General features: G+C 47.5%; 11 protein-coding genes and 1 non-coding gene across 12 annotated transcripts; 9 read left to right on the top strand and 3 right to left on the bottom strand.

Moving 5' to 3' along the window:
• Positions 1 to 228: 228 nt before the first annotated feature.
• On the top strand, positions 229 to 1,935 carry FPOAC1_003311 (uncharacterized protein; the record flags this gene model as incomplete). The annotated part of the gene is made up of 1 exon (XM_044847878.1): positions 229 to 1,935. The coding sequence occupies one exon, from the start codon at positions 229 to 231 to the stop codon at positions 1,933 to 1,935; it is 1,707 nt and encodes a 568-aa protein (XP_044713794.1).
• An 802-nt stretch (positions 1,936 to 2,737) lies between these two features.
• On the bottom strand, positions 2,738 to 4,072 carry FPOAC1_003310 (uncharacterized protein; the record flags this gene model as incomplete). Its single annotated transcript, XM_044847877.1, has 1 exon — positions 2,738 to 4,072. The coding sequence occupies one exon, from the start codon at positions 4,070 to 4,072 to the stop codon at positions 2,738 to 2,740; it is 1,335 nt and encodes a 444-aa protein (XP_044713793.1).
• A 997-nt stretch (positions 4,073 to 5,069) lies between these two features.
• FPOAC1_003309 (uncharacterized protein) lies at positions 5,070 to 5,957 on the top strand (the record flags this gene model as incomplete). The annotated part of the gene is made up of 1 exon (XM_044847876.1): positions 5,070 to 5,957. The coding sequence occupies one exon, from the start codon at positions 5,070 to 5,072 to the stop codon at positions 5,955 to 5,957; it is 888 nt and encodes a 295-aa protein (XP_044713792.1).
• A 530-nt stretch (positions 5,958 to 6,487) lies between these two features.
• On the bottom strand, positions 6,488 to 6,965 carry FPOAC1_003308 (uncharacterized protein; the record flags this gene model as incomplete). The annotated part of the gene is made up of 2 exons (XM_044847875.1): positions 6,488 to 6,846; positions 6,905 to 6,965. 2 exons carry the CDS (start codon positions 6,963 to 6,965, stop codon positions 6,488 to 6,490), a joined length of 420 nt encoding a protein of 139 aa, XP_044713791.1.
• A 2,689-nt stretch (positions 6,966 to 9,654) lies between these two features.
• On the top strand, positions 9,655 to 10,832 carry FPOAC1_003307 (uncharacterized protein; the record flags this gene model as incomplete). Its single annotated transcript, XM_044847874.1, has 3 exons — positions 9,655 to 10,072; positions 10,126 to 10,424; positions 10,479 to 10,832. 3 exons carry the CDS (start codon positions 9,655 to 9,657, stop codon positions 10,830 to 10,832), a joined length of 1,071 nt encoding a protein of 356 aa, XP_044713790.1.
• Positions 10,833 to 11,684: 852 nt separating this feature from the next.
• On the top strand, positions 11,685 to 12,720 carry FPOAC1_003306 (uncharacterized protein; the record flags this gene model as incomplete). The annotated part of the gene is made up of 2 exons (XM_044847873.1): positions 11,685 to 12,136; positions 12,189 to 12,720. The coding sequence occupies 2 exons, from the start codon at positions 11,685 to 11,687 to the stop codon at positions 12,718 to 12,720; spliced, it is 984 nt and encodes a 327-aa protein (XP_044713789.1).
• A 133-nt stretch (positions 12,721 to 12,853) lies between these two features.
• On the top strand, positions 12,854 to 12,943 carry FPOAC1_003305. Its single transcript has one exon. It is a non-coding gene; the product is annotated as a tRNA-Ala (tRNA).
• A 704-nt stretch (positions 12,944 to 13,647) lies between these two features.
• FPOAC1_003304 (uncharacterized protein) lies at positions 13,648 to 14,737 on the top strand (the record flags this gene model as incomplete). Its single annotated transcript, XM_044847872.1, has 2 exons — positions 13,648 to 13,857; positions 13,910 to 14,737. 2 exons carry the CDS (start codon positions 13,648 to 13,650, stop codon positions 14,735 to 14,737), a joined length of 1,038 nt encoding a protein of 345 aa, XP_044713788.1.
• Positions 14,738 to 15,174: 437 nt separating this feature from the next.
• Positions 15,175 to 15,709, top strand: FPOAC1_003303 (uncharacterized protein; the record flags this gene model as incomplete). The annotated part of the gene is made up of 3 exons (XM_044847871.1): positions 15,175 to 15,262; positions 15,305 to 15,369; positions 15,422 to 15,709. The coding sequence occupies 3 exons, from the start codon at positions 15,175 to 15,177 to the stop codon at positions 15,707 to 15,709; spliced, it is 441 nt and encodes a 146-aa protein (XP_044713787.1).
• A 730-nt stretch (positions 15,710 to 16,439) lies between these two features.
• Positions 16,440 to 18,494, top strand: FPOAC1_003302 (uncharacterized protein; the record flags this gene model as incomplete). The annotated part of the gene is made up of 4 exons (XM_044847870.1): positions 16,440 to 16,536; positions 16,590 to 16,806; positions 16,856 to 18,435; positions 18,487 to 18,494. The coding sequence occupies 4 exons, from the start codon at positions 16,440 to 16,442 to the stop codon at positions 18,492 to 18,494; spliced, it is 1,902 nt and encodes a 633-aa protein (XP_044713786.1).
• A 188-nt stretch (positions 18,495 to 18,682) lies between these two features.
• FPOAC1_003301 (uncharacterized protein) lies at positions 18,683 to 19,171 on the bottom strand (the record flags this gene model as incomplete). Its single annotated transcript, XM_044847869.1, has 1 exon — positions 18,683 to 19,171. The coding sequence occupies one exon, from the start codon at positions 19,169 to 19,171 to the stop codon at positions 18,683 to 18,685; it is 489 nt and encodes a 162-aa protein (XP_044713785.1).
• A 1,272-nt stretch (positions 19,172 to 20,443) lies between these two features.
• FPOAC1_003300 (uncharacterized protein) lies at positions 20,444 to 22,244 on the top strand (the record flags this gene model as incomplete). The annotated part of the gene is made up of 2 exons (XM_044847868.1): positions 20,444 to 21,273; positions 21,320 to 22,244. The coding sequence occupies 2 exons, from the start codon at positions 20,444 to 20,446 to the stop codon at positions 22,242 to 22,244; spliced, it is 1,755 nt and encodes a 584-aa protein (XP_044713784.1).
• Positions 22,245 to 22,914: the final 670 nt, after the last annotated feature.

Below are 22,914 nucleotides of genomic sequence, written 5' to 3'. Positions count from 1 at the left end.
GTCTTGGGACCCGCTTGTCTCCGCCCTGGACTAGCCATGGCTGCTTTTCAACACCACCTTTACATACCACAGATCCAATACGACAGCTTCGATTCGACAAGTAACCCATATCCAGAAACACCCGGTCTAACCGCTGATCCCAGCTAAACCGTTTCACTCTTTTTATTTTTATTTTGTTGTACATATTTATATACTTGTACTTCCCCGGTCCCTCCCTTTTTACCCTCCATGTCTCGCCGCAATAACAGAGAACAAGAGGCCAGTCTCCTGCAAGGTCGCGATCGAGTATCCCTAGATTCAGATTCGGATTCGGATTCGGATTCTTCCACCTCATCCAGTGACGATACCACATGCGAACCAGCTTCAGCCTCTACTGCCAGACCAAGAACTGTTGGCGCCCGTGGCACCGCCGACCATCCGAGCGACGCTTCCGATCTTGACACGAAACGCCACAATCGCACCAAGAATACCAAGTCAAAATCAAAAATTGATAGCGAAGGGTTGGAGTTGGACGATATGAATCCCAATGATCTTCGTCGCCCAAACTACCATCGTCACGGCGATGGTAAGTCTGGCGAACCCCTTCTTTTTAAGGAGGATGACCCCGAGCGCGGTCGCGCTGGCTATTCGCCTACCAGCGATACCGGACGACGACCCAGCCAGGGATCAAGGGCGTCCAGCGAGGATGATCTCCCTTATCATCCAAATGAGATGATGGGACGTCCAAGTATGAGCCGACGATCCACAATGCGTAGCCGAAGCCCTCAAACCGCTGCTGAAGCTGCCGCGGATTCGACCAAGCAGAGGTACACGTACGCAGGGTTCTTCCTCATCGTCAGTTTGGTCGCATTCTGCGTCCAGACGGAACTGAGCGCATATATTCAACATGATCTTGGCTGGGACAAAGCATATTGTATGATGTATTTCACTCACGGTTCTTGGGTTGTTTTATGGCCCATTCAGCTCCTTATTCTACGCTTTCAGAAGCGTGATGTGCCATGGCCCATCTTCTGGAAAAGACACAAGCACCAATTGCGCACCACTGCCATTATGATTGAGAAGCAGACCCTCGATGTATTCCATATATCGATCCAGCACCGCGCCCGACCCGTCCGGTACTTTGTTCGTTTCACCGCTATCATTACCTGCGCCCTGACCGTCGCTGGGCTGAGTTGGTACATTGCTGTTAGTCTGACGACGCCCTCGGATCTGACGGCGATCTACAACTGCTCCGCCTTCTTCGCATACGTTTTTTCTGTTCCACTACTTCATGAGCCACTGCGTCTCGATAAATCGGTTGCCGTTCTTATTGCTATTGGCGGTGTCCTCGTCGTTGCTTATGGTGATACCAAGGAGGGAGCCGAGAGCGTCGAAGCTAGTAACAGATTCTTTGGTAACCTTGTCATTGGCATCGGTTCCGTTCTCTATGGTCTCTACGAGGTCTTGTACAAGAGATATGCCTGCCCGCCCGAGGGCTGCTCTCCTGGTCGGGGCATGATTTTTGCCAACACGTTCGGATCCTTGATCGGTCTTTTCACACTCACGGTCCTTTGGATTCCTCTTCCACTCCTTGATTTCTTTAACATCGAAAAGTTCGAGATACCCGAAGCTTCGACCTGCTGGCTCATCCTTCTTGCTGTTCTTTCCAACGCCACCTTCAGCGGTTCATTCCTCGTTCTTATTTCCCTGACATCGCCTGTCCTGTCGTCGGTGGCTGCGCTTCTCACCATTTTTCTTGTCGCCATCGTTGATTGGATGATCACCGGGGAGCCCTTGAGCTTTGCCGCCATTGTTGGAGGTGCGATGATTATCGTGGCTTTCCTGGGCTTGACTTGGAGCACATATCGCGAGATGAAGGAGCACGCAGCGAGGGAGCCAGTTGCCGATTTCACAGACAGTGACAAGGACGGCGATATTGACAGCGATGATGACTAAGTTTCAGTTTGTTTACATGGCGTTTTGGGTTTGGAGGAACGGTTATGGCAGAGGTAACGGCAGTTGATCCGTGTCGTGCCACCACATACTGCCTGTTGGATCAGATATATATAGACTACATGGCACATGTAGAGGCGTTTATTTTTGGGTTAAGTTTCATGTACCGTCAGTTCGTTATGGCTAAAGCTCCACCAGGAGCTTGTAGATTGGAAGGATATACGTATGGATGCCGATTGTTAGACGTCGCATGGAATGAACAAAAACCTGTATGATAGTTAAGGGAACGATCCTAGGGTTAGCTGCTAATCAAGAACAATCTAAGGATTTACATGAGTTTGTGTAAGTCGTCAGTGTGTTCTCGGTTGCCAGCTAACCCTAGCATCATTTCCCTTTATTGTCATACAGGATTTATATTAATGCTAAGCCATATGGCGTTACTGTTCTGACTATTGTTCTCACGTACTGTTGCACTATTGCTCAGATTGCATCTCTTTTTGATTGGTAATAAGGCATAAGAAATAGATCATAGAAACAATTAGCCACGCCATCATTCACACAAGAGCCCGTCCAGATATCAGAGCATGTCAAGTTCACGTTTTAGCCAATGCTAATAGAAATCTGTGCCATCGAAATCATCCACGTTCGTCATGTCATTCCAAATTCAGCAAAACGTTTGGTAAAATAGCCCGAAGTAAGGAAAGAAAGTAAGAAAGAAAGAAAAAGAAAGAAAGAAAGAAAAAAAAGTCAGATGCGCCCTCTGATATCATTGTTAACAAACCTCCTCTTGCAGAGATTCAGAACCTCAAAGTTCATCTTCTGCAGCTTGTTCTGCTTGTTCTTGGCTGTCGTCTTGGGAAACATCCTTGACGAAAACACCCTCGCTTTCTTCCTTCCACCCATTTACGCCATTGATCTGGGCATCGTACGTATTCATCCTCCAGACGCCTTCAGCTGGCTTGTCGCCCGACTCAAATACTCTCAACCTTTGCCAACCCTGCTGAGGAACAGGTTGCAGCATCTGGCGCACGAGGAGAGCATATGATGTATCGCACTCGAGCCACAGATCAGAAAGATTAACCTTTGCAAGACTGCTGCTTTCCCAAAAGTCGCGGTCCTTGGGCATGAGCTGCACGAACAGGTGCTCAACGGGTGGACAGTGAGGGATGAGAAAGTCCGAGATCTGGTGGGAAAGAGGGAACGTAGCGATATATGATAGCGATTTGAGATTTTCGCACATTATGCTAAAAGAAGGGTCTGAACTGTCGAAAATAGCTGGGAGGAGAGTTGCTGCCGAGTAGTGAAAGAATTCGTAGGTGGAGTAGACGGGTGCAAAGGATCCTTCGTTAATGAGAAGTGAGGGCCAGTCTCTGATGTGAAATAAGTCGCAAGGTATACGATCCCGCAGTCCAGCTAGCTGTGACGGTAGCAGATCTGATCCTCTCTTGTGCCCGGGGCTACGAGATGGTCGTGATAACGATAGAACATGGTAGGTGTTATCGAAAGCCCAGTTACTCGACAGATCGACAGATCGGCTTACAAGACAGGCGAGAGTGTCTATTGGGCTGATTAATGTGATACGCAAAGGATCTATAACGTTGAATATAGTATGCCAAAGCCAGTTGTTGTCATGATAGACCTCTATCCTGTCCTGGATGTATCTGATTTGTTCGTGGTCGCCGTCGCGCTCATTGTCCGACACAGAGTGTGACCAGTACATGGTGGGACGTGCCTCTGGTCGAAGCACTGCAGGAGGCAAAACTCCCCAGAACTGGGCATCAGGATCTTGAATCTCACCAGATTTTTTCGGAACATCAATTAGAATGGTGAAACTCTCGACAGTGGATGACAAGTTGTTGCGACGTATGAAACTCAAGACCTCGATTTCGGATACGATGTCTTGCGTAGTTGGCTTGAAGAAGCGCCAAAAGGACCAGACGACATGTCGAAAGAGAGGTTTTATCAGAGAAGTTCTCCAGAGACGACAGACTAGCGAAGCATTCTTCAAAGGTGTATTTGGTCCAGATGAGACAGGTCTCGAGAGCTTTGCAGGGTCTTGGTAGATGCGACTTTGTAGATCGGCTTCGGGGTCGATGAAGGTGAGAATGTGGTTGACGAGTTCGACGGGTAGATTATGCATTTTCAAATCCCTGTGAACTCGATTAACTAGAATAGATTCAGGTTTAGTTTCAGTTAGAAACGATTTAGTTAGAAGATTTATGTAAAGTGTGAGTTGACTGACTACCTACGTGTTGATGACGAACCGTGATTACCCCACGTTAGTCACGTCACTGACTCGGCACTCGGTTCCTATCCTGGCCATGAGATGGATGAAAGGAAGTCTTTATTGGATGTTCTCTTTGCCCTGTTTCAGAGTGTATAAATACGTACCTGTTCTCGTGAAAATTGCTGTGGATTGTATTGAGGAGCCGTGTAAACACTCATCAAATTGGAAGCTCACAGGTTCGAGTCCAATTTTCTCGAATGTACAGTCTGATTTTGTAAAATGCTTGCAGATGGTCTAACCAGCTTCGAGTTACAGATGATATGCTTGCCTTTGTATGTGGCCAGTTCTAAATTCAATTGATTGTTATCTTTGTGTTGGCAAGTTTGCAGGAGTTGTACTGCCTAGGTACTGCTTAATTCCTTGCAGTGATGGTGTTTATATATATATCTGTAGTGTGGTCATCAAGGAGAAATAAAAGGACTTTCTCCTAAGTAAATCACATATAAATGAATGTAATACGTTCTGTAGGCTTCCATCCTTGCTGTTCAAGATAATTTGTTTCGAGTTATCACGATTAAGAGGAAAAAGACCAGCAATGTCATATGTATGTATTTCAGCCGACTTTGAAGACTTTTATCCCTTCACGTTTAATTTAGGCATTAAACCCAAGTTCTTCCTTTTATCAAGTGCGTTCTATTTCACCTTTCCTTCCAAAGTCCAGTGCCAACCGCCGGCAGGTGCGTGGCAGGTCCAGTTTCCACGGCTGCCTTGAGCATTAAGTGAATGCACCTAAACAAGGAGCACCTAACAACTAAAACAAAACTTCGCACTCGACTGGCTTGCCTGTAATTAATCATCTATCAAGAACATTCTTCATGCCTTCATTTGTGCGACACAATCAATTCTCAATATGACTATTATTTTCGAAGATCAACTCGATCGATTGGACAAACTGACTGGAGGAGAAATATTAGAGATCTCCAAAGCCCGCGCCGAGGTACTCGAACCAGCCTTTGATTCATACCTCAACTCTGCCAATCTTCGCGAATATGCACCTCCTCCATCTCTTTTGCAGCTCGTTGCCTCCTCCGACATCGCAGTCCAGCTGTCGCGCTGCAGAAAGTCAGGGGCCGCGAGCGACCTGGCCATCACCAGAAAATCCGATACACTTGACGACAACTTCATGGGATACTGTGAAGAGTATACATGTGTAGTGTTTAAAGGCGAGGCGGGACTCCTTGACGATTTCTTAGACGTTGTCGAGTTAGCTGCCGCCAAGCATGAAATCAATAACACAACGGCGATCTTGAAGGCTCCGGAACAGATTCGCATTCCTTTTAGGGGTCTGGAATATGGACTCAAATATGGAGAGTTTGTCGATCGTGTTGAAGTGCTCCAGTGCGCTATGTGGATTAGAACTTCACCAAGCGGTATGCCGCATCTCTCATCCTTACTGGCCGTTCATCCCGTGCTGACTATCACTGAAGAACAAGAAAAGGGAGGTAAAAGCTTTGTCGAAATCGCCATAGATTCACGAACTCCCCCACCCAGTACTCCTGAATACATACCGGCTTCACCTGATGCTCTCATAGCATTCAACGCCAGTCTCGAAGACCAAGATGTGCCTAGCCAGAACTTGAGCGACAGCGATAGTCCTTTGTCTTCCTGCAGATCGTCTATATCTACACCTCCTCTTCTCGACGATTCAGATTCAGATTCTTCGCACAATTCGAGTGAACTATCTGACCCACCAACAATCATCCACACACCGCCATGGTTTGGAAATCTCGATGAATAGTCCATGTGGCCAAAAGCTGCCATCTTTTGACACTCTTGGTTGGGAGAAAAGAGTCAGTACCCACATCCAAAGCCTTGTTTCGTGAAAGACGGGCGGTACTTATGGCCGGGGATCTTACTTGTGGTTGACAGTAAACCGAAATGGGATCGTACTTTCAAGATTAGGATGTATATACTAATTAGTCAAGCGGAATCAATCTATGCACTACTAGAACATTATCAACATTGGTAGATAAAGACAATTTTTAAAAAGCGTGCTCAAGAGACTTTATGAGATTATACAATCCGATCAACTACAACGCTTCACACTTTCCAATTCAACAGTTATTGTATAAGCAATTAAGCTCTATGTTCATTCATATGTAAGTGTAAGTATCTAGTTAGATTATGTGGTGGTAAATCATAGTCTAAACGCCATCCAATGCCAAATATTAAACCCATAGTTCTAAGGAGAGGAAGAATCATAAAATGTCCGCTGTCCAAAACCCCTGTCCGTAATGCATCTCATAAAAAGTCGTAGAGTTGCGCCGTTTACTTCTTGAGGCCACAAGCAGAAGCGTCGGCGTGGTAGACCTGGGCGTTGACGCGGCCGAGCTTAGTAGCCTGGCCACCAGTAAGGGCGTTCATGGCATCGAGGCCAATGTTGAAGCCAGAGGCGGCGTGGTCGATGGCAAGGACGTTGATCTTGCGTCCCTTGTACTCGAGGCGGTAGCAGCCACCGCAGTTGGGGGAGTTCCAGCCAGCAATGATGTTGACACCACCAACGTAAGGAGTGGGGATGTTGCCCTGTGTCTTCCAGCCGTACTTGGTGATGAGACCGTTGGGGCCGTCAGAGCAAGCGACGGAGGTCATGGGGCGGGACTTGTCATCGTAGCCAGTGTCGTAAGAGACTGAAGATAGTATGTTAGTTGAGTGAAGGAGATACCAAAGAGTTCTGGGTGAACTTACCAGTGGTGGCCGAGACGGCGGAGGTAAGAGCGAGAGCAGAGAGGATACCAGTGAACTTCATGTTGACGGTTGTGGGTTTTTGTGTGTAAGTTGAAGAGGTGAGTGTTATTGGTGGTGAGAGTTGGTTGAGAGATGAGAGATGAGAGTGATTGGTTGTTGATGTGAGTGATGATGAGAAGAAACGATATTTGGACGAGATTCAAGAGTCTTCTTATACTTGAATTCCTTGATAGATTCTCCAAGCTTCGCATAGGAAAATGGACCATGCCATGCCATGCCATGCCATGCCACCATGCATCTGGCTAGCTACCTAGCTAGCTAAGCTACCCTGCCTTGTCCATCATCACGACACGAGCCTCGGACGATCGTCCATCTCCACATCCAAATCGAGAAAATGACCGGGAGGCTGGAGGCAGGACAAGCTTAGTTTCTGCTCCATACATCGTCATAGCTACCGTTGCAAGCTTAGTAGACTCTCTCTAGTCAACTCTGTGTTTGCTGTCAGCTTAGCTTAGTGCCCGTATTCTGGCTAGTACAGAACAATGCCACAAGGAAGCTAGGGCTTGCCGATAGTCCGCAGTGCTATTTTGGGGAACGGATAGCAAAAGTCGAAGGGATCCAGACTGTGGTCCAGAATAACTGACTTATTATTTCCCGTCCTACATTGCAGGGGACCAGGGTTAGCCTGTGGCTTTCTGCCGGTCATGGCCCCCATTTTGAGGCATTGTGGGGTAACGTTAGGTAGCTTTTGGGGGAGAACCATCTCGTATTTCTGCTCGGCTTCTAAGCTAGTGTCGTCCCGTGAACAATTCGAGGTAACGTGCCTTTTGCTGGCTCTCGCATTCGCTATGTTGCTAGTAAAATCGAATTTCCAGTACTATAGAACTCTATGGATTTATTCGTGATATACGGAGTGGCCGCTGAGAGTCCAACTACACATTCACTTGAAGACAAATTATTCCAATTCTGTGTCAATGCAATCGCTAGCAAACTAAAAACATCGTCGTTCGATCGTGATAGAGATCAGACTGTTGATCTGATGATCTCACCGCTCAACAAAGACATTTCCTGTTCCCGTATGGTCACGGTCTTTTGATCTCAAGGTAAGGGTCCTGGTCCTGCCTATTAAGCTTAGCTGGGGCGAGACCTCTCGTATTCCTCCTTGCGTTGTCAATGGATATGCTGCAATGTATCGTGGTAAAATTGGAGCCCAAACAGGAAATCATTGGCATCAACGAGAGCAACATGGCAGTGGTCTGAGCTTTTGATGTTGTATCTGTCCTATCCAGATCATGAACCATGAACAACTTGAATAGACTACCTTGCAGTGTACAGCAAGTAGATCAAGGCCCATCTTTTACTACCTACTCTAACGGCAGCCTCGGATAATACAAAAATAAAAATGACAAGTTTGTTGAAATGTCTTGGCCTATCTTTGTGATCAGCAAAACTCCGCGAATGGGAGTTTTTGCAACATGGATAAAGCCCCATGGAGAACAAACAATACGAGAATTCACCAACGTCATGGTCTTGAATTGTCGACAGAAAAGACCTCACTGAAGTTCAAAGAAGCAGGGATCCAAGTGCCAAAAACTCCGGTAATGGTTTGCTGCAGTATACAAGACGCAAAATGCCAAGAGACATGGTGTTTTCTTTTGCCAAAAGAAATTGAGTCCCTACGTGAGAACCCGTGATGCACTATGAGCATTGACATCATGGTGGTGAGATAGAATTGGAGATTGTTGAGAGACATGGCCCATGCTCTTTTTTAGGTGCTATTTTTGGGAGATGGAGCTTCTGGAAGACTCTTGCTAGTCGTCGGCATAACCGGTTGGGGTAGCACGGCCGCCTATTATTGTTTTTCTCGCCCGTTGGAGAGACTACCGGTGCTACATAACTAAATATTTTGAAATAGAATAACAGCCAAATATTGTTACATTATACCAGGTTGAATATCAGGATATTTTCATAAACACAAGCGAGCTGATCTACACTCGCAGGTCACAAATGGGCTGAGTTCTGCAATGTCAATCAAGGATAGAGGAGTGGTTCGGTTCGTATTAACCTATAATGCTATCTGATATGCATGAACAGTCCCAGATAAGATAATATTACCGTTTTTAAGCCTTTCGACTATCATGACAAGGCTAACTACTTCCTTGTTTAAGTTATGTTCTCACTCTACTGGTTCGGTTTGGCTGATAAAGTTAAGCAGCAGTCATGGCAGCTTCACTCTTCTGTTATCGGCCCATATAGATAAATTATCTACCCCGCCGCAATTGCTCTGATCTGGTCTGGACTTTGTTGAAGACAATATTCTACCCCGCCAACTGCGCTGCTCATAATAACGTACCATAGCAAATTTTCCACAACATGCGATACAAAGCCCAACGGTTTTTTTTATTGCGCCCTAGGTACCTATGTTGCGACGGTGAGCTCCGTCATCGGCCTTCAATCAGTATCAGTCAGTCACAGTAATGATCAAATTCCACTATCGGCTGATCCACGCTTTTTCAATTGTTCAGTTCTCTCTTGATGTGACTTTTTGTAATTCTTGAGTTCCTTCGTGAGAGCAGAAAAGTAACAAAGCAATCTTGACGTTCAAACTAGCCCCAATTCGCATCGCACCATTGGACCCTCTTTGCATGTTGGGTGCTTGTGTCAAAACTTTCCTCTCCCTCTAGAAACGTACAGATACAGATACAGTTCCGAACTTCGGCAAATAAAAACAAAAGCAGACAAACGCAGCCATGGAATCGTTCATCATCAAGACCCCCTGCTCCAGCGCAAACATTGGACCCGGCTTCGATGTCATCGGTCTGGCCCTCTCCGTCTACCTCGAGCTTCACGTCACCATCGACCGGTCAAAGACAAAGTCCGAGCACCCACTCAACTGCAAAATCACTTACGAGGGAGAGGGAGCGGATGAGATCGACCTCGACCCCCAGGTCAACCTCATTACCCGCGTCGCCCTCTACGTCTTGCGCTGCAATGACCAGAGGTCCTTCCCCGTCGAGACCCATGTGCACGTCAAGAACCCCATTCCTCTAGGCCGTGGTCTGGGTAGCTCTGGTGCTGCTGTCGTTGCTGGTGTTGCTCTGGGCAAGGAAGTTGGAGGTCTCAAGCACCTTGATAATGACCGACTATTCGACTACTGCCTCATGATTGGTAAAGACCATTCCCACCATAGAGTATCAATCGCAAACTAACTCCAACCCCAGAGAGACATCCTGACAATGTCGGTGCTGCCCTTCACGGCGGCTTTGTCGGAACCTACCTCAAGCCCTTGACCCCCGAAGACGTTGCTCGTACAGAGATTCCTCTCAGTGAGGTTCTTCCCGCGCCAGCCGGAGGAGAGGATACTGGAAAGAAACCCCCGAACCCTCCTCACGGAATCGGTCACCACATCAAGTTCCCTTGGGCCAAAGAGATCAAGGCTGTTGCCATTATCCCTGATTTCCAGGTCGCTACACATGCTGCGCGAGGAGTGCTACCCGCGAACTACACTCGCCCCGATGTGGTAAGTCCAGCATGTAGCCCAATCTGCCACCCCAAAGCTAATTTGTGAACCTAGGTCTTCAACTTGCAACGAATTGCCCTTTTACCCGTCGCCCTTGGCCAGTCCCCTCCCGACCCCGAGCTCATCCACCTCGCTATGCAAGACAAGATCCACCAGCCTTACAGACAGACCCTGATCCCCGGCCTCACCGAGATCGTCGAGACAATGTCCCCCAAGACTGATGATGGTTTCCTCGGCGTGTGCCTTTCCGGCGCTGGTCCCACGATCTTGGCTCTGGCGACACACAACTTCGAGGCCATCGCTGACAAGATCATTGCCAAGCTGCGGGAACACAACGAGAAGAAGGATCTGCCTTGCCAGTGGCTGGTACTCGAGCCTGCCGAGGGTACTCATGTTGTTCCATCATAACATCCTAAACTTAAAAGTGTACTATTGAAAAATGGGATTGAATTGTACATGGTCACATTTACTTGTAGATCGCGAGTTCCTTTCTAGGTACCTACGTAGAGGTAGAGGTAACTTATGGGAGAAAACTGGGCACAGAGGTCTTATCTATAAACAAAGCAATCGGGAACGAAGAAACGAAAATAACGCAATAAAAATACAAATACCACTTTATCTATTGGACATTTTGTGAGTATGAAAACAGTGTAGAAGTTTGAATTATCTCACGTCTTCCCGATGTCGGAGTTTGTCACTTAAATGATTGGGATGTTGTGACGAAGCAGTTACAGCTACCTATCAAAACAACCTCATATACAATAATCAGGATTGAAATTTCCTTAAGAAGGAAACTTGGAATATCTTCTAATAACTATTGCTTTCTAAACATTGTCATTGTGGTAGCATATTGATGAAGAAAAGGCACAAGTCAACATACGCCTGTAGGGTAGATCTACTGAGAAGGTTATATGGGACCTAATACCTACCGGCTGTCTTTAAACATATTCATAAGCTGTCCGAAAGCTACGCTTTACTGACGACTATTCGAACGTAAGTGGAATCATGTCGGCAATGAGGGGAAAGATGTCACTGTTTTCGGGTTGTGCTGCCATTCCCAAGTCGCATTGACGAGCCGAACCGTCGGCTTTCTCCAATTGCGACATGCAGTGTCGCTTTGCACTACCCCGAAGACCGAGGTTTGCGTTGGAGAGTGTTTATAATACATGATGTGCACAGCAAACCCCTCACGTTTCTGTCATTTCTCTTTATTCCTCAGATTGCTTGTGTAGGTAAATTCAGAGACTATCAACACCAAACATGTCTTCTCCTCCGCCAAAGGGCATCTACGTGCCCGTCCCCACGTTCTTCGCTTCCAAAAAGTCTGCCAACTACAACGTCATCTCCTCGCCCGTCGACGTCGAGACACAGGTTGCTCACGCAGTTTACTTGGCCAAGAATGGTATCAAGGGTGTAGTTGTCCTCGGTACCACGGGCGAGGCTGTGCATATTCATCCCAGAGATCGTCATGCTATCCTTAGTGGTGTCAAGGCTGGTCTGGAGAAGGAGGGCTTCAAGGACTACCCTATTGTTGCGGGCACAGCGACAAATAGTGTTGAGGAGACTGTCGAGCAACTCAAGGATGCTCAAAAGTCTGGTGCTCAATGGGGTCTGACTCTTGTGCCTGGATACAATGCTGCTGCGGTTACACAGGAGGGTCTTGTCCAGTGGTTCACTGCTGTAGCTGACCAAAGTCCCATTCCTGTCATGATGTCAGTCTTCATGTCCGAGTAATACCAAAAGTACAATCTGACTGTCGTTTAGCTATCACTACCCCGGAGTATCGAACAATGTCAAGGTCGCTGTATCTACCTACGTTACTCTCGCCAAGCACACCAACATTGTCGGATGCAAGCTGTCCCACGGCGACGTCTCAGTAGCCGCTCAAATCGCCTCCAACCCATCCATCGACCACAGCCATTTCCACGCCTACACAGGTCTCGGCCAACAGCTGCTCCCTGTCGTCTCAGTGGGCTTTGCAGGCGCCATTGACGGCTCAGCTGGCTTCTTCCCCAAGTCTCTGGTGCGACTTTATGAGTTGTCGACAAAGACGCAGCCTACAGATGCTGAGATCCAGGAGAGACGGGTTCTACAGTTTAAGGTGAGCTCAATGGAGGAATTGGTGGTCAAGTATGGCACCGTGGGCATCAAGGAGGCTATTAGCAGGCTCAGAGGCTTTGGAGATAGTGATGGAACAAGATTGCCGTTGGTGGGAGGCATTCCAGGTGGTGATGCTGAATGGGCTAACTGGAAGGAAGTTATTGAGGCTGTCGATGAGGTTGAGAAGTCTCTATAAGTACATTGGAAAGATGAATATAGGAGGAATCATGAGTGTCGTCACCTGAAGCATGGCGAAGAGTGACTGACTGTATCTCGTTCATTTCTGCGCTACAGAACCGACAATAGTGCAGCGTCTTTCAATAAGAACCGGGCGAATGGTTTAGTGGTATAATACTCCCTTAGCATAATTCGACCGAATAATCTGGGAGTGGTCCAGGGTTCGATTCCCTGTTCGTCCATTGTAGGTGGTTAAATTCCACCATATATCCTCTTTTTGCATCATTACACAATTGACGCAAGTTGTGTGCAATAAGTAGACAGTCTTTTTTTGGGCCGACTTTTCAATCAGCTATCTTTTTTTGCACATGACCCGCTTACGTGTGACGATAGCATAGAGAGAGTGAGATTGCAAGTCTTACAATATCACTGTTTATTGCTATCTTGGTTATAGATTGCAATTTAGCCAGCACAGGGGCCGTTTTGCGGGATTATGGGACGGATAGTACATCTAAACTCTCATTTCATCTTTCCATGTTAGTCGTCACTCTATTTCTCATAAATAAATCGACGTTTGATAATTAATGCTTGTTTAATTGAGTACATTCAACTTCCCCAACGTTGTTATCGAGCGGCTGAGTCCCCACCAAAACTTCGTGCCTCGGTTCCTCTGATAGCTCACTCAATTTAGTGGCATTGATTGAGTGAATGCGAAATTATATTGAGTTCTTTTTCCACTCTTAAAAGGCGAATCAACGGCATCTTCGGCGACTAAGAAGCTCTTGTAAGAGTAGCTGACCGATATTTTGTCGCGACATCTTGCGCGTCTTTTTTTTTTTGTATCTGGGCGTTGCATAGTACAGCGAAAGACCGCCTTTTCACCCCTTACCCCTGCCTATCGTCCTTCTCCAACACTTTAGTCGCAAAACACCAGCAATCAACCATCATGGCTGGCGCCGCAAAGAAAATGTTCGGCCTCTCTCAAGTAGTGCCTGTTGTTTTGCCTCTTATCGCAGGCTCGGCTGGATATGCTGCCTACCGAGTCAACTGGGGTCCTCTAATTAGGGAATTCCTTACAGGACCTGGCCGAACATCGCGGATCCTGCTGTTATTCTTTATCGTGTTTAACTGGAAGAGCATGCCCTTTGCTTGGACTGTGAGCCTTGACATCTTCTCCGGTACTTAGCGACTCTACTAACAATATGTAGTACCGCGTATTCTACACCATCTTCCTCCACGGCTACTGGCGCAAATCGCCAACTCTCGGCCCCGATGCCCTTTTCAAACCCATGATTTCCACCACGCATGCGCCCATCCTCGAGATAGACTACAACTTGCACAAGTCAAATTCAACATACTTTGCAGACCTCGATGTCTCGCGATCGCATCTTGTCACCTACCTCTGTCGCGCCTCTTACATGACCCTCGCCAACAACGCAAAGACCAAGCTTGTTCTGGACCCAAAGACTGATAAGCCAATCAAGGGCAATGTGAGCATCATCTTGGGATCCGTCGCTTGTAGTTTCAAGCGTGAAATCCCCGCATTTAAGAACTTTGAGATGTGGAGTCGTATCTTGTGCTGGGACCGCAAGTGGCTGTACATCGTCACGCATTATATTCCCAAGGGAGCTGCCAAACCAACATCATGGCTCGACCCTACGTTCAAGGATGCTTCTGCACGAGGTCCTGAAGATGCTTCCAGTGGATGGCATAGGAGAATCTATGCGACCGCCATCAGCAAGTATGTCTTCAAGCTAGGTCGCTTCACTGTGAACCCGGCTATTTTGCTGGGTGGTGCTTCTGGACTTCTACCCGAGCGCCCCGGAGGCTGGACTACTGGACCAGACCAGCTTGGTGATATGTCCGTCGACCTTTCGGATATCGACCTGGATGAACCAGGAGAATGGGACTGGCGACGTGTTGAGGCGCAGCGACGTAGGGGTGTGGAGTATGCGAAGCACTTCCAGGAGCTTGACACACTACATGATCTGTTTGATGGAGGTAATGAAGGTGCTCTGGGCAAGTTTTCCCCCTAGATGGCGTCGGAATAGAGCCGAAAGAGAATTTGAAAGCTAGAAAAAGGTTTATAGATGATTTGGTTTATGACTCGTCCATAGTTTAGAGTTACATATGATGGGGGTTTATGTAAAGGTCGATCGCCTTAAGAAGAAAGAAGATAACACGATAATGAGACTTGCAAACGTTTGTTATAGCGATCCAGCTTAGACATGGCAGACAATTAGTGAACCCCCAAGCTTAACTGAGCTACTCCGTTATTTGATATCAGTCATTTAACGGTACATCTCCACTGAGCTTACTTCGTCATATATAATAGTCGGCTGTATGCACACCAGATGTTTCTTCTTTCTTCCTTCCTGACCCTCAACCCTAACAGTCTCGTCAAGACCTCCGATGTTTTCTCTCAGAAGCCGAGGCCAAAAAAAGGCCACAACAACTTCAAACACAATCCACAATGAGACAACAACAATCAGACGGATCCGAAGTCAAAGTCAGTGACTTTGGCGGCTTGGACATGCCAGCAGATAACACCACGTCCAGAAGTATGAAGTCCAACAATACAGCTCAAACATAGCTAATAATAGAAGAAGCCGTAAAGAACATTCTCAAAGACTTTGATGAGTGCCAAAAGATGGCGAAAAACATCGAGGTATACTTTCCTGTCCACCATCTGTCAGAATGCCCCTTGGCCCTTCACGCAGGATCTCGTGTCAAGCGTTGGCAACAGCTTGAGAAATTCTATTAGTGCCATCACTTATGGAGTAGACGAAATTCGCAAGCTCAGAGATGAAATGGAATCTTTGAACAACAAGGACGAAGCTTTTCAGAAGCTCCAGAAGCAGGTAGAGATGCTTGAGCGTGCGATTGCCATGAGGGAGGAGATGGAAAAGACGTACCGGAGGCTTTCCGATGCCAGTGGTAGTTTGTCTGTCCTGCAAACTCTAGTGCAGGGAACGTCCTTCGTCTCAAAGAAGACTCTGGCCAGCTGATTCAGCTTACACGGCTCAGATGTCAAGTCTTTATCTCAACCGGGGCTCTTTCGTCATATGTTGATATGATACAGATTCAACAAAGCAATCGAAATGATAGTCCTGCAGGATAACCAAGAACTTAAGACCTAAGGCAACCACAAGGGAGACTCAAAGGCTGAATAATTTAGAGGCAAAGAATAAAACACATCATAACCACCCGAAATAAGAGATAAGCCTCGAGCAGCCAACTTGTTGATATCCTGAGGACTGATCACAACACAAGCGTGAAGTGCCTTGCTAATGTCACCAAATATCGGCAACGGGAGACCATACCTAGCAGTTGATCTGTGGAGTAAAATGATAAAAAGCCTCGGGCCAAGTCGAGATCCTTGTTGAATAACATGCGGAGAGAACATGGCTGGTCGTTTAAAAGAAATGTCACCAACTTTGCATGGCAAATATGGTCCAACATTCCGTCTAAACCACTTTATTTCCGCGATCCATCGGAATTACTTCCGGTTTACCTACCAAAATGGGCGGAACATGGGTCAAGTTGGAGGTGTGACCCCACAAGAGACTGCCCATGGGCATGTAGTTGATGGCTTGTGATTGATGCTTCCTTTAAGCCCGGCCAAAGGAATACCCTAGTATACATAGCACAGTCCATATACCTAACAATGATGTCCCGGCCATTCCAAAGGTCAACATGCCCAGCACTTCCCCTTCTCTCCTCCTCTGATACCCTACCATGGAAGCTTCAGGTGCAGACAAGGGCTTCTTTCAGAAACCGCCCGTTCTGAATAATCAGTTCTACGATGATGTGGCGTTCCAAAGATGTTTCAAGCGTAGGTTCACGCTAATACCAATCTTGTCAACTATCATGTGCTGACTTGATCAGTATTCCTTCCGGAACACATCATCCGCCAAGTTGAAGCTGAAGTGGCTGCTCTTGGAGACGATGTCCTCTCCGACGCCGTCTTTGCTTGGATAACAGATGCAGAGCGAAACAAACCGTATCTAAAAGGTTCAGGTCGTGATGTATTCGGCCAGTGGAAGGGCGATCTAGTTACTGGTGAAGGATGGCGTGGTCTTCAAAACTTTGGTCTGTCTCGAGGGTAAGATCCGAAGTCTTCACACTAAGTTATTGCTACTAACTCATGTCAGCTTCGTCGCAGCCGGATATGATACCGAATACGGTCCATTCGCACGAGCGTACCAGTTCTTGCGTATACAGCTTTGGACACCGTCATGCGCCAATGTCGGCTGTCCTTCTGCTATGCAGGACGGCGCTGCTCGACTACTGCAGACACACCTTAAGAGCCCAGAGCTATCGAAACACTTGACAGATACACAGAGAAGAGTGTTTGAAAATGCATTCCAACATTTGATTTCGAGAGACTCTTCATATGCCTGGACTAGTGGGCAGTGGATGACAGAAAGAACAGGAGGTAGTGATGTTTCACTGACCGAAACTACAGCAGTGCAGTACCCTATATCCCAGATTGAACTGGCTTCTAAGGTCGAAAATATACCTCTAGGACCCTGGAGTATCAGTGGTTTTAAGTGGTTCTCTTCAGCAACCGACTCGAGAATGACTGTCCTTCTCGCCCGCACATCTAAAGGTGGACTCTCAACTTTCATCGCGCCAATGTACAAACACGATCCCCATGCCACTACAACTACCGGACTATGGAAAGGAAACGGAGAGAAACTAAATGGCGTACGCATCCAACGACTAAAGAACAAGTCAGGCACGCAGTCCCTTCCTACCGCTGAACTCGTTCTTGAGGACATGCGGGGCTGGCTTGTAGGCCAGGAAGGTCGCGGCATTCAAGAGATTGCCAACGTCTTGACACTAACTCGAGTTCATTCTTCAATTGCCGCCGTTGGTTATCTAGGAAGAGGACTGGCCATCGCAAGGGCTTATGCTCAGGTGCGAGAAGTGGGTGCAGGAAGGGGTGCTCGGATGAAGCTTACAGAAAGCTCGTTGCATATGAGAACTCTGGCCAAGATATCGTGCGAGTACAGAGGACTCATGCTTCTTTCCATTTTCACATCCTATGTTCTTGGTGTCTCTGAACATGGTGTTTCCTCAACCTCAAGTCTTTCGCCAGCACTTGAGATGCTTACCCCGTCGAAACAGCATGCTGCACCCCTAGTACGAGTTCTCACACAGCTCACGAAAGCCTACGCCTGCAAAGCATCGGTCCAATTGCTCTTCTCATGCATGGAATCGCTCGGTGGTGTCGGGTACCTCGCCAACGAAGAACAAGAATATCTCAACATCGCTCGCCTGCACCGCGACTGTGCCGTGCTGCCCATCTGGGAGGGCACGACAGATGTTCTAAGCACCGATTTTATACGTTCATTAAAGCACACCAAGGGTGGCCAAGAGGCTCTCGATGCTCTCGAAGAATTTGTGAAAAGAGGTATCGTTTTCCAAGGAAAGATATCTCAACCTCAAGGCTGGGACCCATTGGATGCTTGGAAGACATTAAGGCAGCATCTTGAAAGTGATTCCTTGGCGGATTTGATGGGCGACGCCAGAGAAATTCTCTGGGGTGTTGCAGACATATTGGTATCCATCCTGCTTTTTGCCGATGCGGGTAGTGATGGTGACCAAGTCGCACTGGATGTATTTTTACGCTTCCTAGAGGCAAAGAATGTTATTAAGAAGGGAGAAAAGGTATCGGCCAAGGAGCAGCTTATGAGGGATATTGGGGTTGTGTATGGGAGTGCTGAGAGTGACATGTCACCCAAGCTTTGACATCCTCACCATGGCTGATCCCAGTAAGACCCATGAGCGTACATACAGGCATGCATGCGCACAAGTAGTTCACAGCGATCGCAAACACGGGCATTGCAGCAGTCCGAGCTTCTGTACTTGAATTTGTCTATTATGAATACACTGCTAAAGTAGGACTTGGTAGTCAAGAATTGAAATACCGCAACACAAAAAATCCCAGTCAATTAGTCCGTCCTTTCACCAACTCAGAGATTCTTGCATGCCCCCTTCAAGTTCTTCACCTTGAGCGTGGTCTTCTTACACGTCGAAGCACCATCATGCTTATCGCCAAAGAGCACTGTTCCCTTTGAACTTGTTGAAGTCTTGGAGCATGAGTTGAAAGCGGTTGCACCGTCGCGATGGAGAAGAGTGTTGCTGCCACTCTTCTTCAGCGTCCAAGACTCGAAGCCGGGTGTTGGATCGACACATTTGACCTCGCCACTGGGGTTTAGGAAGCAGGCATTGAAAGCGCGGTCCCGTAGGATGTTTTGCGAGTCGGACAGATCAATGCAGAAGAAGCCGTTGGTGGCGCCAGCGTTGAGAAGCAAGTTTCCATTGCTGTTTTCTTGCACTGCTGCACCATTGGCTACGTCATGTAGTGTGAAGCAACAGTGGCCATCAAAGACAGTATCTCGAGGGATAACTGCAGCAGTGGCCAAGGTGCAAAAGAGTGTGATCAGAGAGAAGGACTTCATCTTGAAGTATTTGAATATTGCAGTATGGTGTATACTGTGGGTATTGGGTATCTTGGGTGATTAAATAGAGTAAAGGGCTTGAAGTGATGCGATTGAGGCCAGCTCAAAGTGTTCGAGGGTAGTCGTGGAGGATCTGATTGATATCAATGACTGCGACGAAGGATATAACCTACCTTTTATAATGGCCCAGGACATCAATTCACTCGCTGATCAAGGTGAGACTACTCACGATCAGCACAAATAAGCCCATTCACAGGCATCCAACCGAAGTGTGTGAATGCATGTTGGGCCCGAAGGATTGAGTCACGATATCAAGCCCCAAAGTAAGCGGGGGGAGTAACATTTCTCATGAGTGAAAAAGTGAAGAGTCGGTCTCGAGTTTTCTCAAAGCTGTGATGGGTCGTGCAGTGTGATTCCCAGTGATGGACACGACGATTGCCATTGGGAGTCGTGAGGTTTCGCGCTATAGGGCGAGGAGAGCTAGGGCCCCTTCTAGGGGGATTTGCGGGAGCGAATAGCCTCCCAGGAACAGCCGCGAACGAGTTAGCAGAGTGACATCCAGTGATGCAGTTGGTTGTGATTGCGGTTCATGCTATGGGCTTGATGCTGCAAGGCACAGTCACATGTAGGTGACAGACCAGGGTATCCTTTCTCTGTGTCGTACACCGCAGAATTGGGAGTAGAAAAGGGCGAGGATATAGCTTCATTGAATAAAGCCACTGGCTAAAATGACAGCATGTGCATGATTCTCGAGTACCCAATGAGGGGTTGAGAAAGGGTTCGTCACTACTAATTTGGTGCAGCACCCAACTGATCACGTGAAACGGAGTACGTCGGTTATCGGCGAAGACCTCTAGCTCGAGTCACCGTTTGTTACGCTTACCTCGAAGCGTAACCGTTTTGTTTACTCTCACACTCACCCTCTCTACCGCTACATTCCGTCTATCCAGATATGATGTATTCTTTTTGATCCTTCTTTTTCTTGATGATATTACTACATGTCAATTATTCTGACGTGTGATACTTGGATTGGCCTAAAATCCACGTTAGTACTTTTCATGCTGTCATAAGCAGTCTTATCTGACTTGAACAATTCTCTAGGTCCTTACTCTAGCTCCCCTACGTTTTTCCCCGACCTGCCTATTCAGACTACTGTATATCCACCGTTTTTTACACATCCTACCTAGGTACTCACAAGACCAACACTTTACTATCAACTTTGACTTGACTTTACCATCTTTTGTTCTCTTCAAAAAGCCCAGCAAAGCAAACATGGCTGATGAACAACATACCATGTCTAACGAGGAGTGGGAGGAGGTGTCTCAGGACATCCCATCACTCTCCGACCCTTTCCTGCAGCAATATCTCAAAGGTCGGGCAGGCCTCATAGCCCAGGAGCAAAAGTCTCGCTCCGATGCTTCTTTCAAGGCTTCACTTTCACCTATTGCCAAGCGCGCCAGTGACATTGTTGACCGCATCCGTGATCAAGAGAATGACACTGTCTGGACCCCTCAAGTCGAGGAGGACCTCGCCCAGGCTGGAAATGAATGCATCTTTCCAGGAATGATGTTCATGCTCGCAAAGGACCGAATGGAAAAGACCAATCTGTGGAACATCGTTCGCCGTATGCCAAAAGGTGCTCTGCTGCACGCCCACATGGATGCCATGGTCAACTTTGACTTCCTCTTTGATCAGCTTCTCAAAATGCCAGGCATGCACATAAGCAGTGACCTGCCCCTTAACACTGATGAGTCCAGAGAGGAGGCAACTCCCAGCTTTCGATACAGAAAGCAGGCCGACGCCGAGGTCTCCATTTGGGATGAGAGCTACAAGGCCGGTACCTTTGTGCCATTGACAAAGGCAGCTGATGAGTACCCCCATGGCGGAAGAACAGGTTTCTTCAAGTGGCTTAAGGGAAGATGCACTCTCTCCGTCACCGACAGCCATGAGCAACACCACGGCGTTGATGCCATCTGGGTCAAGTTCGCAAAGTGTTTCATGGTTTGCGCCACCATCATTCACTACGAACCCATGCTCCGAGTCTTCCTTCGCGAACTCATGAAGAACCTCAAAGATGACGGTGTGAACTGGGCCGAGCTTCGGTAAGTTATGAACCAAATGATTCCAAACATCTTCTGACAAGTGTAGCATGACGTGGTCACTTAACTACTGCCGCGACCAGCAAGAGGAGCCTGAGAAGGACTACAACCACCTGTTTGAGGTCATACGCGAGGAAATCGACAACTTCAAGAAGTCGCCTGAAGGAGAGGGCTTTTGGGGTCTCACTACCATCTGGACCTCTCTACGCAGCTGGCCAACTCGCATGATTGTCGAGAACATGGACTTTTGCATCGCTACCAAGATGAGCTTCCCTGATCTCATTGCGGGTTACGATCTCGTGGGCCCCGAAGACTTGGGTCGGCCCCTATCCGATCTTCTACCCGAGCTGTTTTGGTTCCGCAAGCAGTGCTCTGAAGAGGGCGTCAACCTTCCCTTCTTTTTCCACGCCGGAGAGACTCTTGGTGACGGCACAGACACCGATTCCAACATATTTGATGCCATCCTGCTAGGAACTCGACGTATCGGCCACGGATTCAGTCTCTTCAAGCACCCTCTTCTGATCGATATGGTCAAGGAGAAGCGCATCCTCATCGAGTCATGCCCCATCTCCAACGAAGTTCTCCGTCTCTGTGGCTCTGTAACAGCCCATCCCTTGCCAGCCCTCCTGGCCCGTGGTGTTGCTTGCAGTCTGTGTAACGATGACCCCGCTATGCTCGGGCAAGACACAGCCGGCATGTCACACGACTTCTTCCAGGCCGTTCAAGGATGGAAAAACCTTGGCCTCGCAGGCCTCGGCAGTCTCGCCGAGAACAGTGTCAGATGGGCTGCTTTTGAGGATCAGAGCCAGGCCGACTGGATCGAGGGCATTAAGCAAGCCAGTCTAGGCAGCACCCTCAAGTCCGAGCGGATGCAGCAGTGGCAGATTGAGTGGGAGAAGTTCTGTCTCTGGATTGTCGAGGAGTTTGGAGACGAGTTTGGCGACGAGGCAAAGGAAGATGCCAAAGATGCCTAAAGACATGCTTTTTACGACAAGATGATAGACTGAGATTTCGGAAAAGGGGAAAGGGTGCATAAAGGCGTTGCATACTGAGATTTGAGGCATGTTCAACACGGACGGGTTAAAAGGATTCAACCACTCACTGTCTTTGCGATTTCAGAAAAGTGCCTACCTATTTTATAAGGCTACTAGGTTAGAGGTCACTTTGTACTTAATTTTTCCTCAAGGATAAAAACTTTGGTACCAAGGAACATAAATCTAGAAAGGATTTGATGACCCATAATTCTTCTTATTGGAAGATGGCTGATTTATTCTACAGCAACACCTCCAGTGTTTGTATGTGTAACCGCCAGCCATGGCCGTTGATCAGTGAAGCCACAAAGCCAAACACAAAGTCATTATATGATATAACCAAACAGTTGAAAAGAATGGAGTGGATTTTATTTCTATGAATACATATGAACGAAAAAGAAATATCGCGACATGACCCGCATCTGTTGCCTTGTTGTTACCAGCACCAACTCGCGTGAACCCAGCACAGCCGCATAAATACAAACGAACGTACACAGCCCATCTAAATTACAACGAGCGTCCCAGGAAAAGAAGACCAACACTTATTCTGGAGACCTAAGTAAATGACAGGAAAGTCTATCTAAGCCCTGCTTACTCTCAAAAAGTCTTGCTT

The sequence above is a fragment of the Fusarium poae genome, chromosome 1 (genome assembly GCF_019609905.1).
Source record: "Fusarium poae strain DAOMC 252244 chromosome 1, whole genome shotgun sequence".
Classification (NCBI taxonomy): Eukaryota; Fungi; Ascomycota; class Sordariomycetes; order Hypocreales; family Nectriaceae; genus Fusarium; species Fusarium poae.
This window is presented reverse-complemented; position numbering and strand designations above follow the sequence as displayed.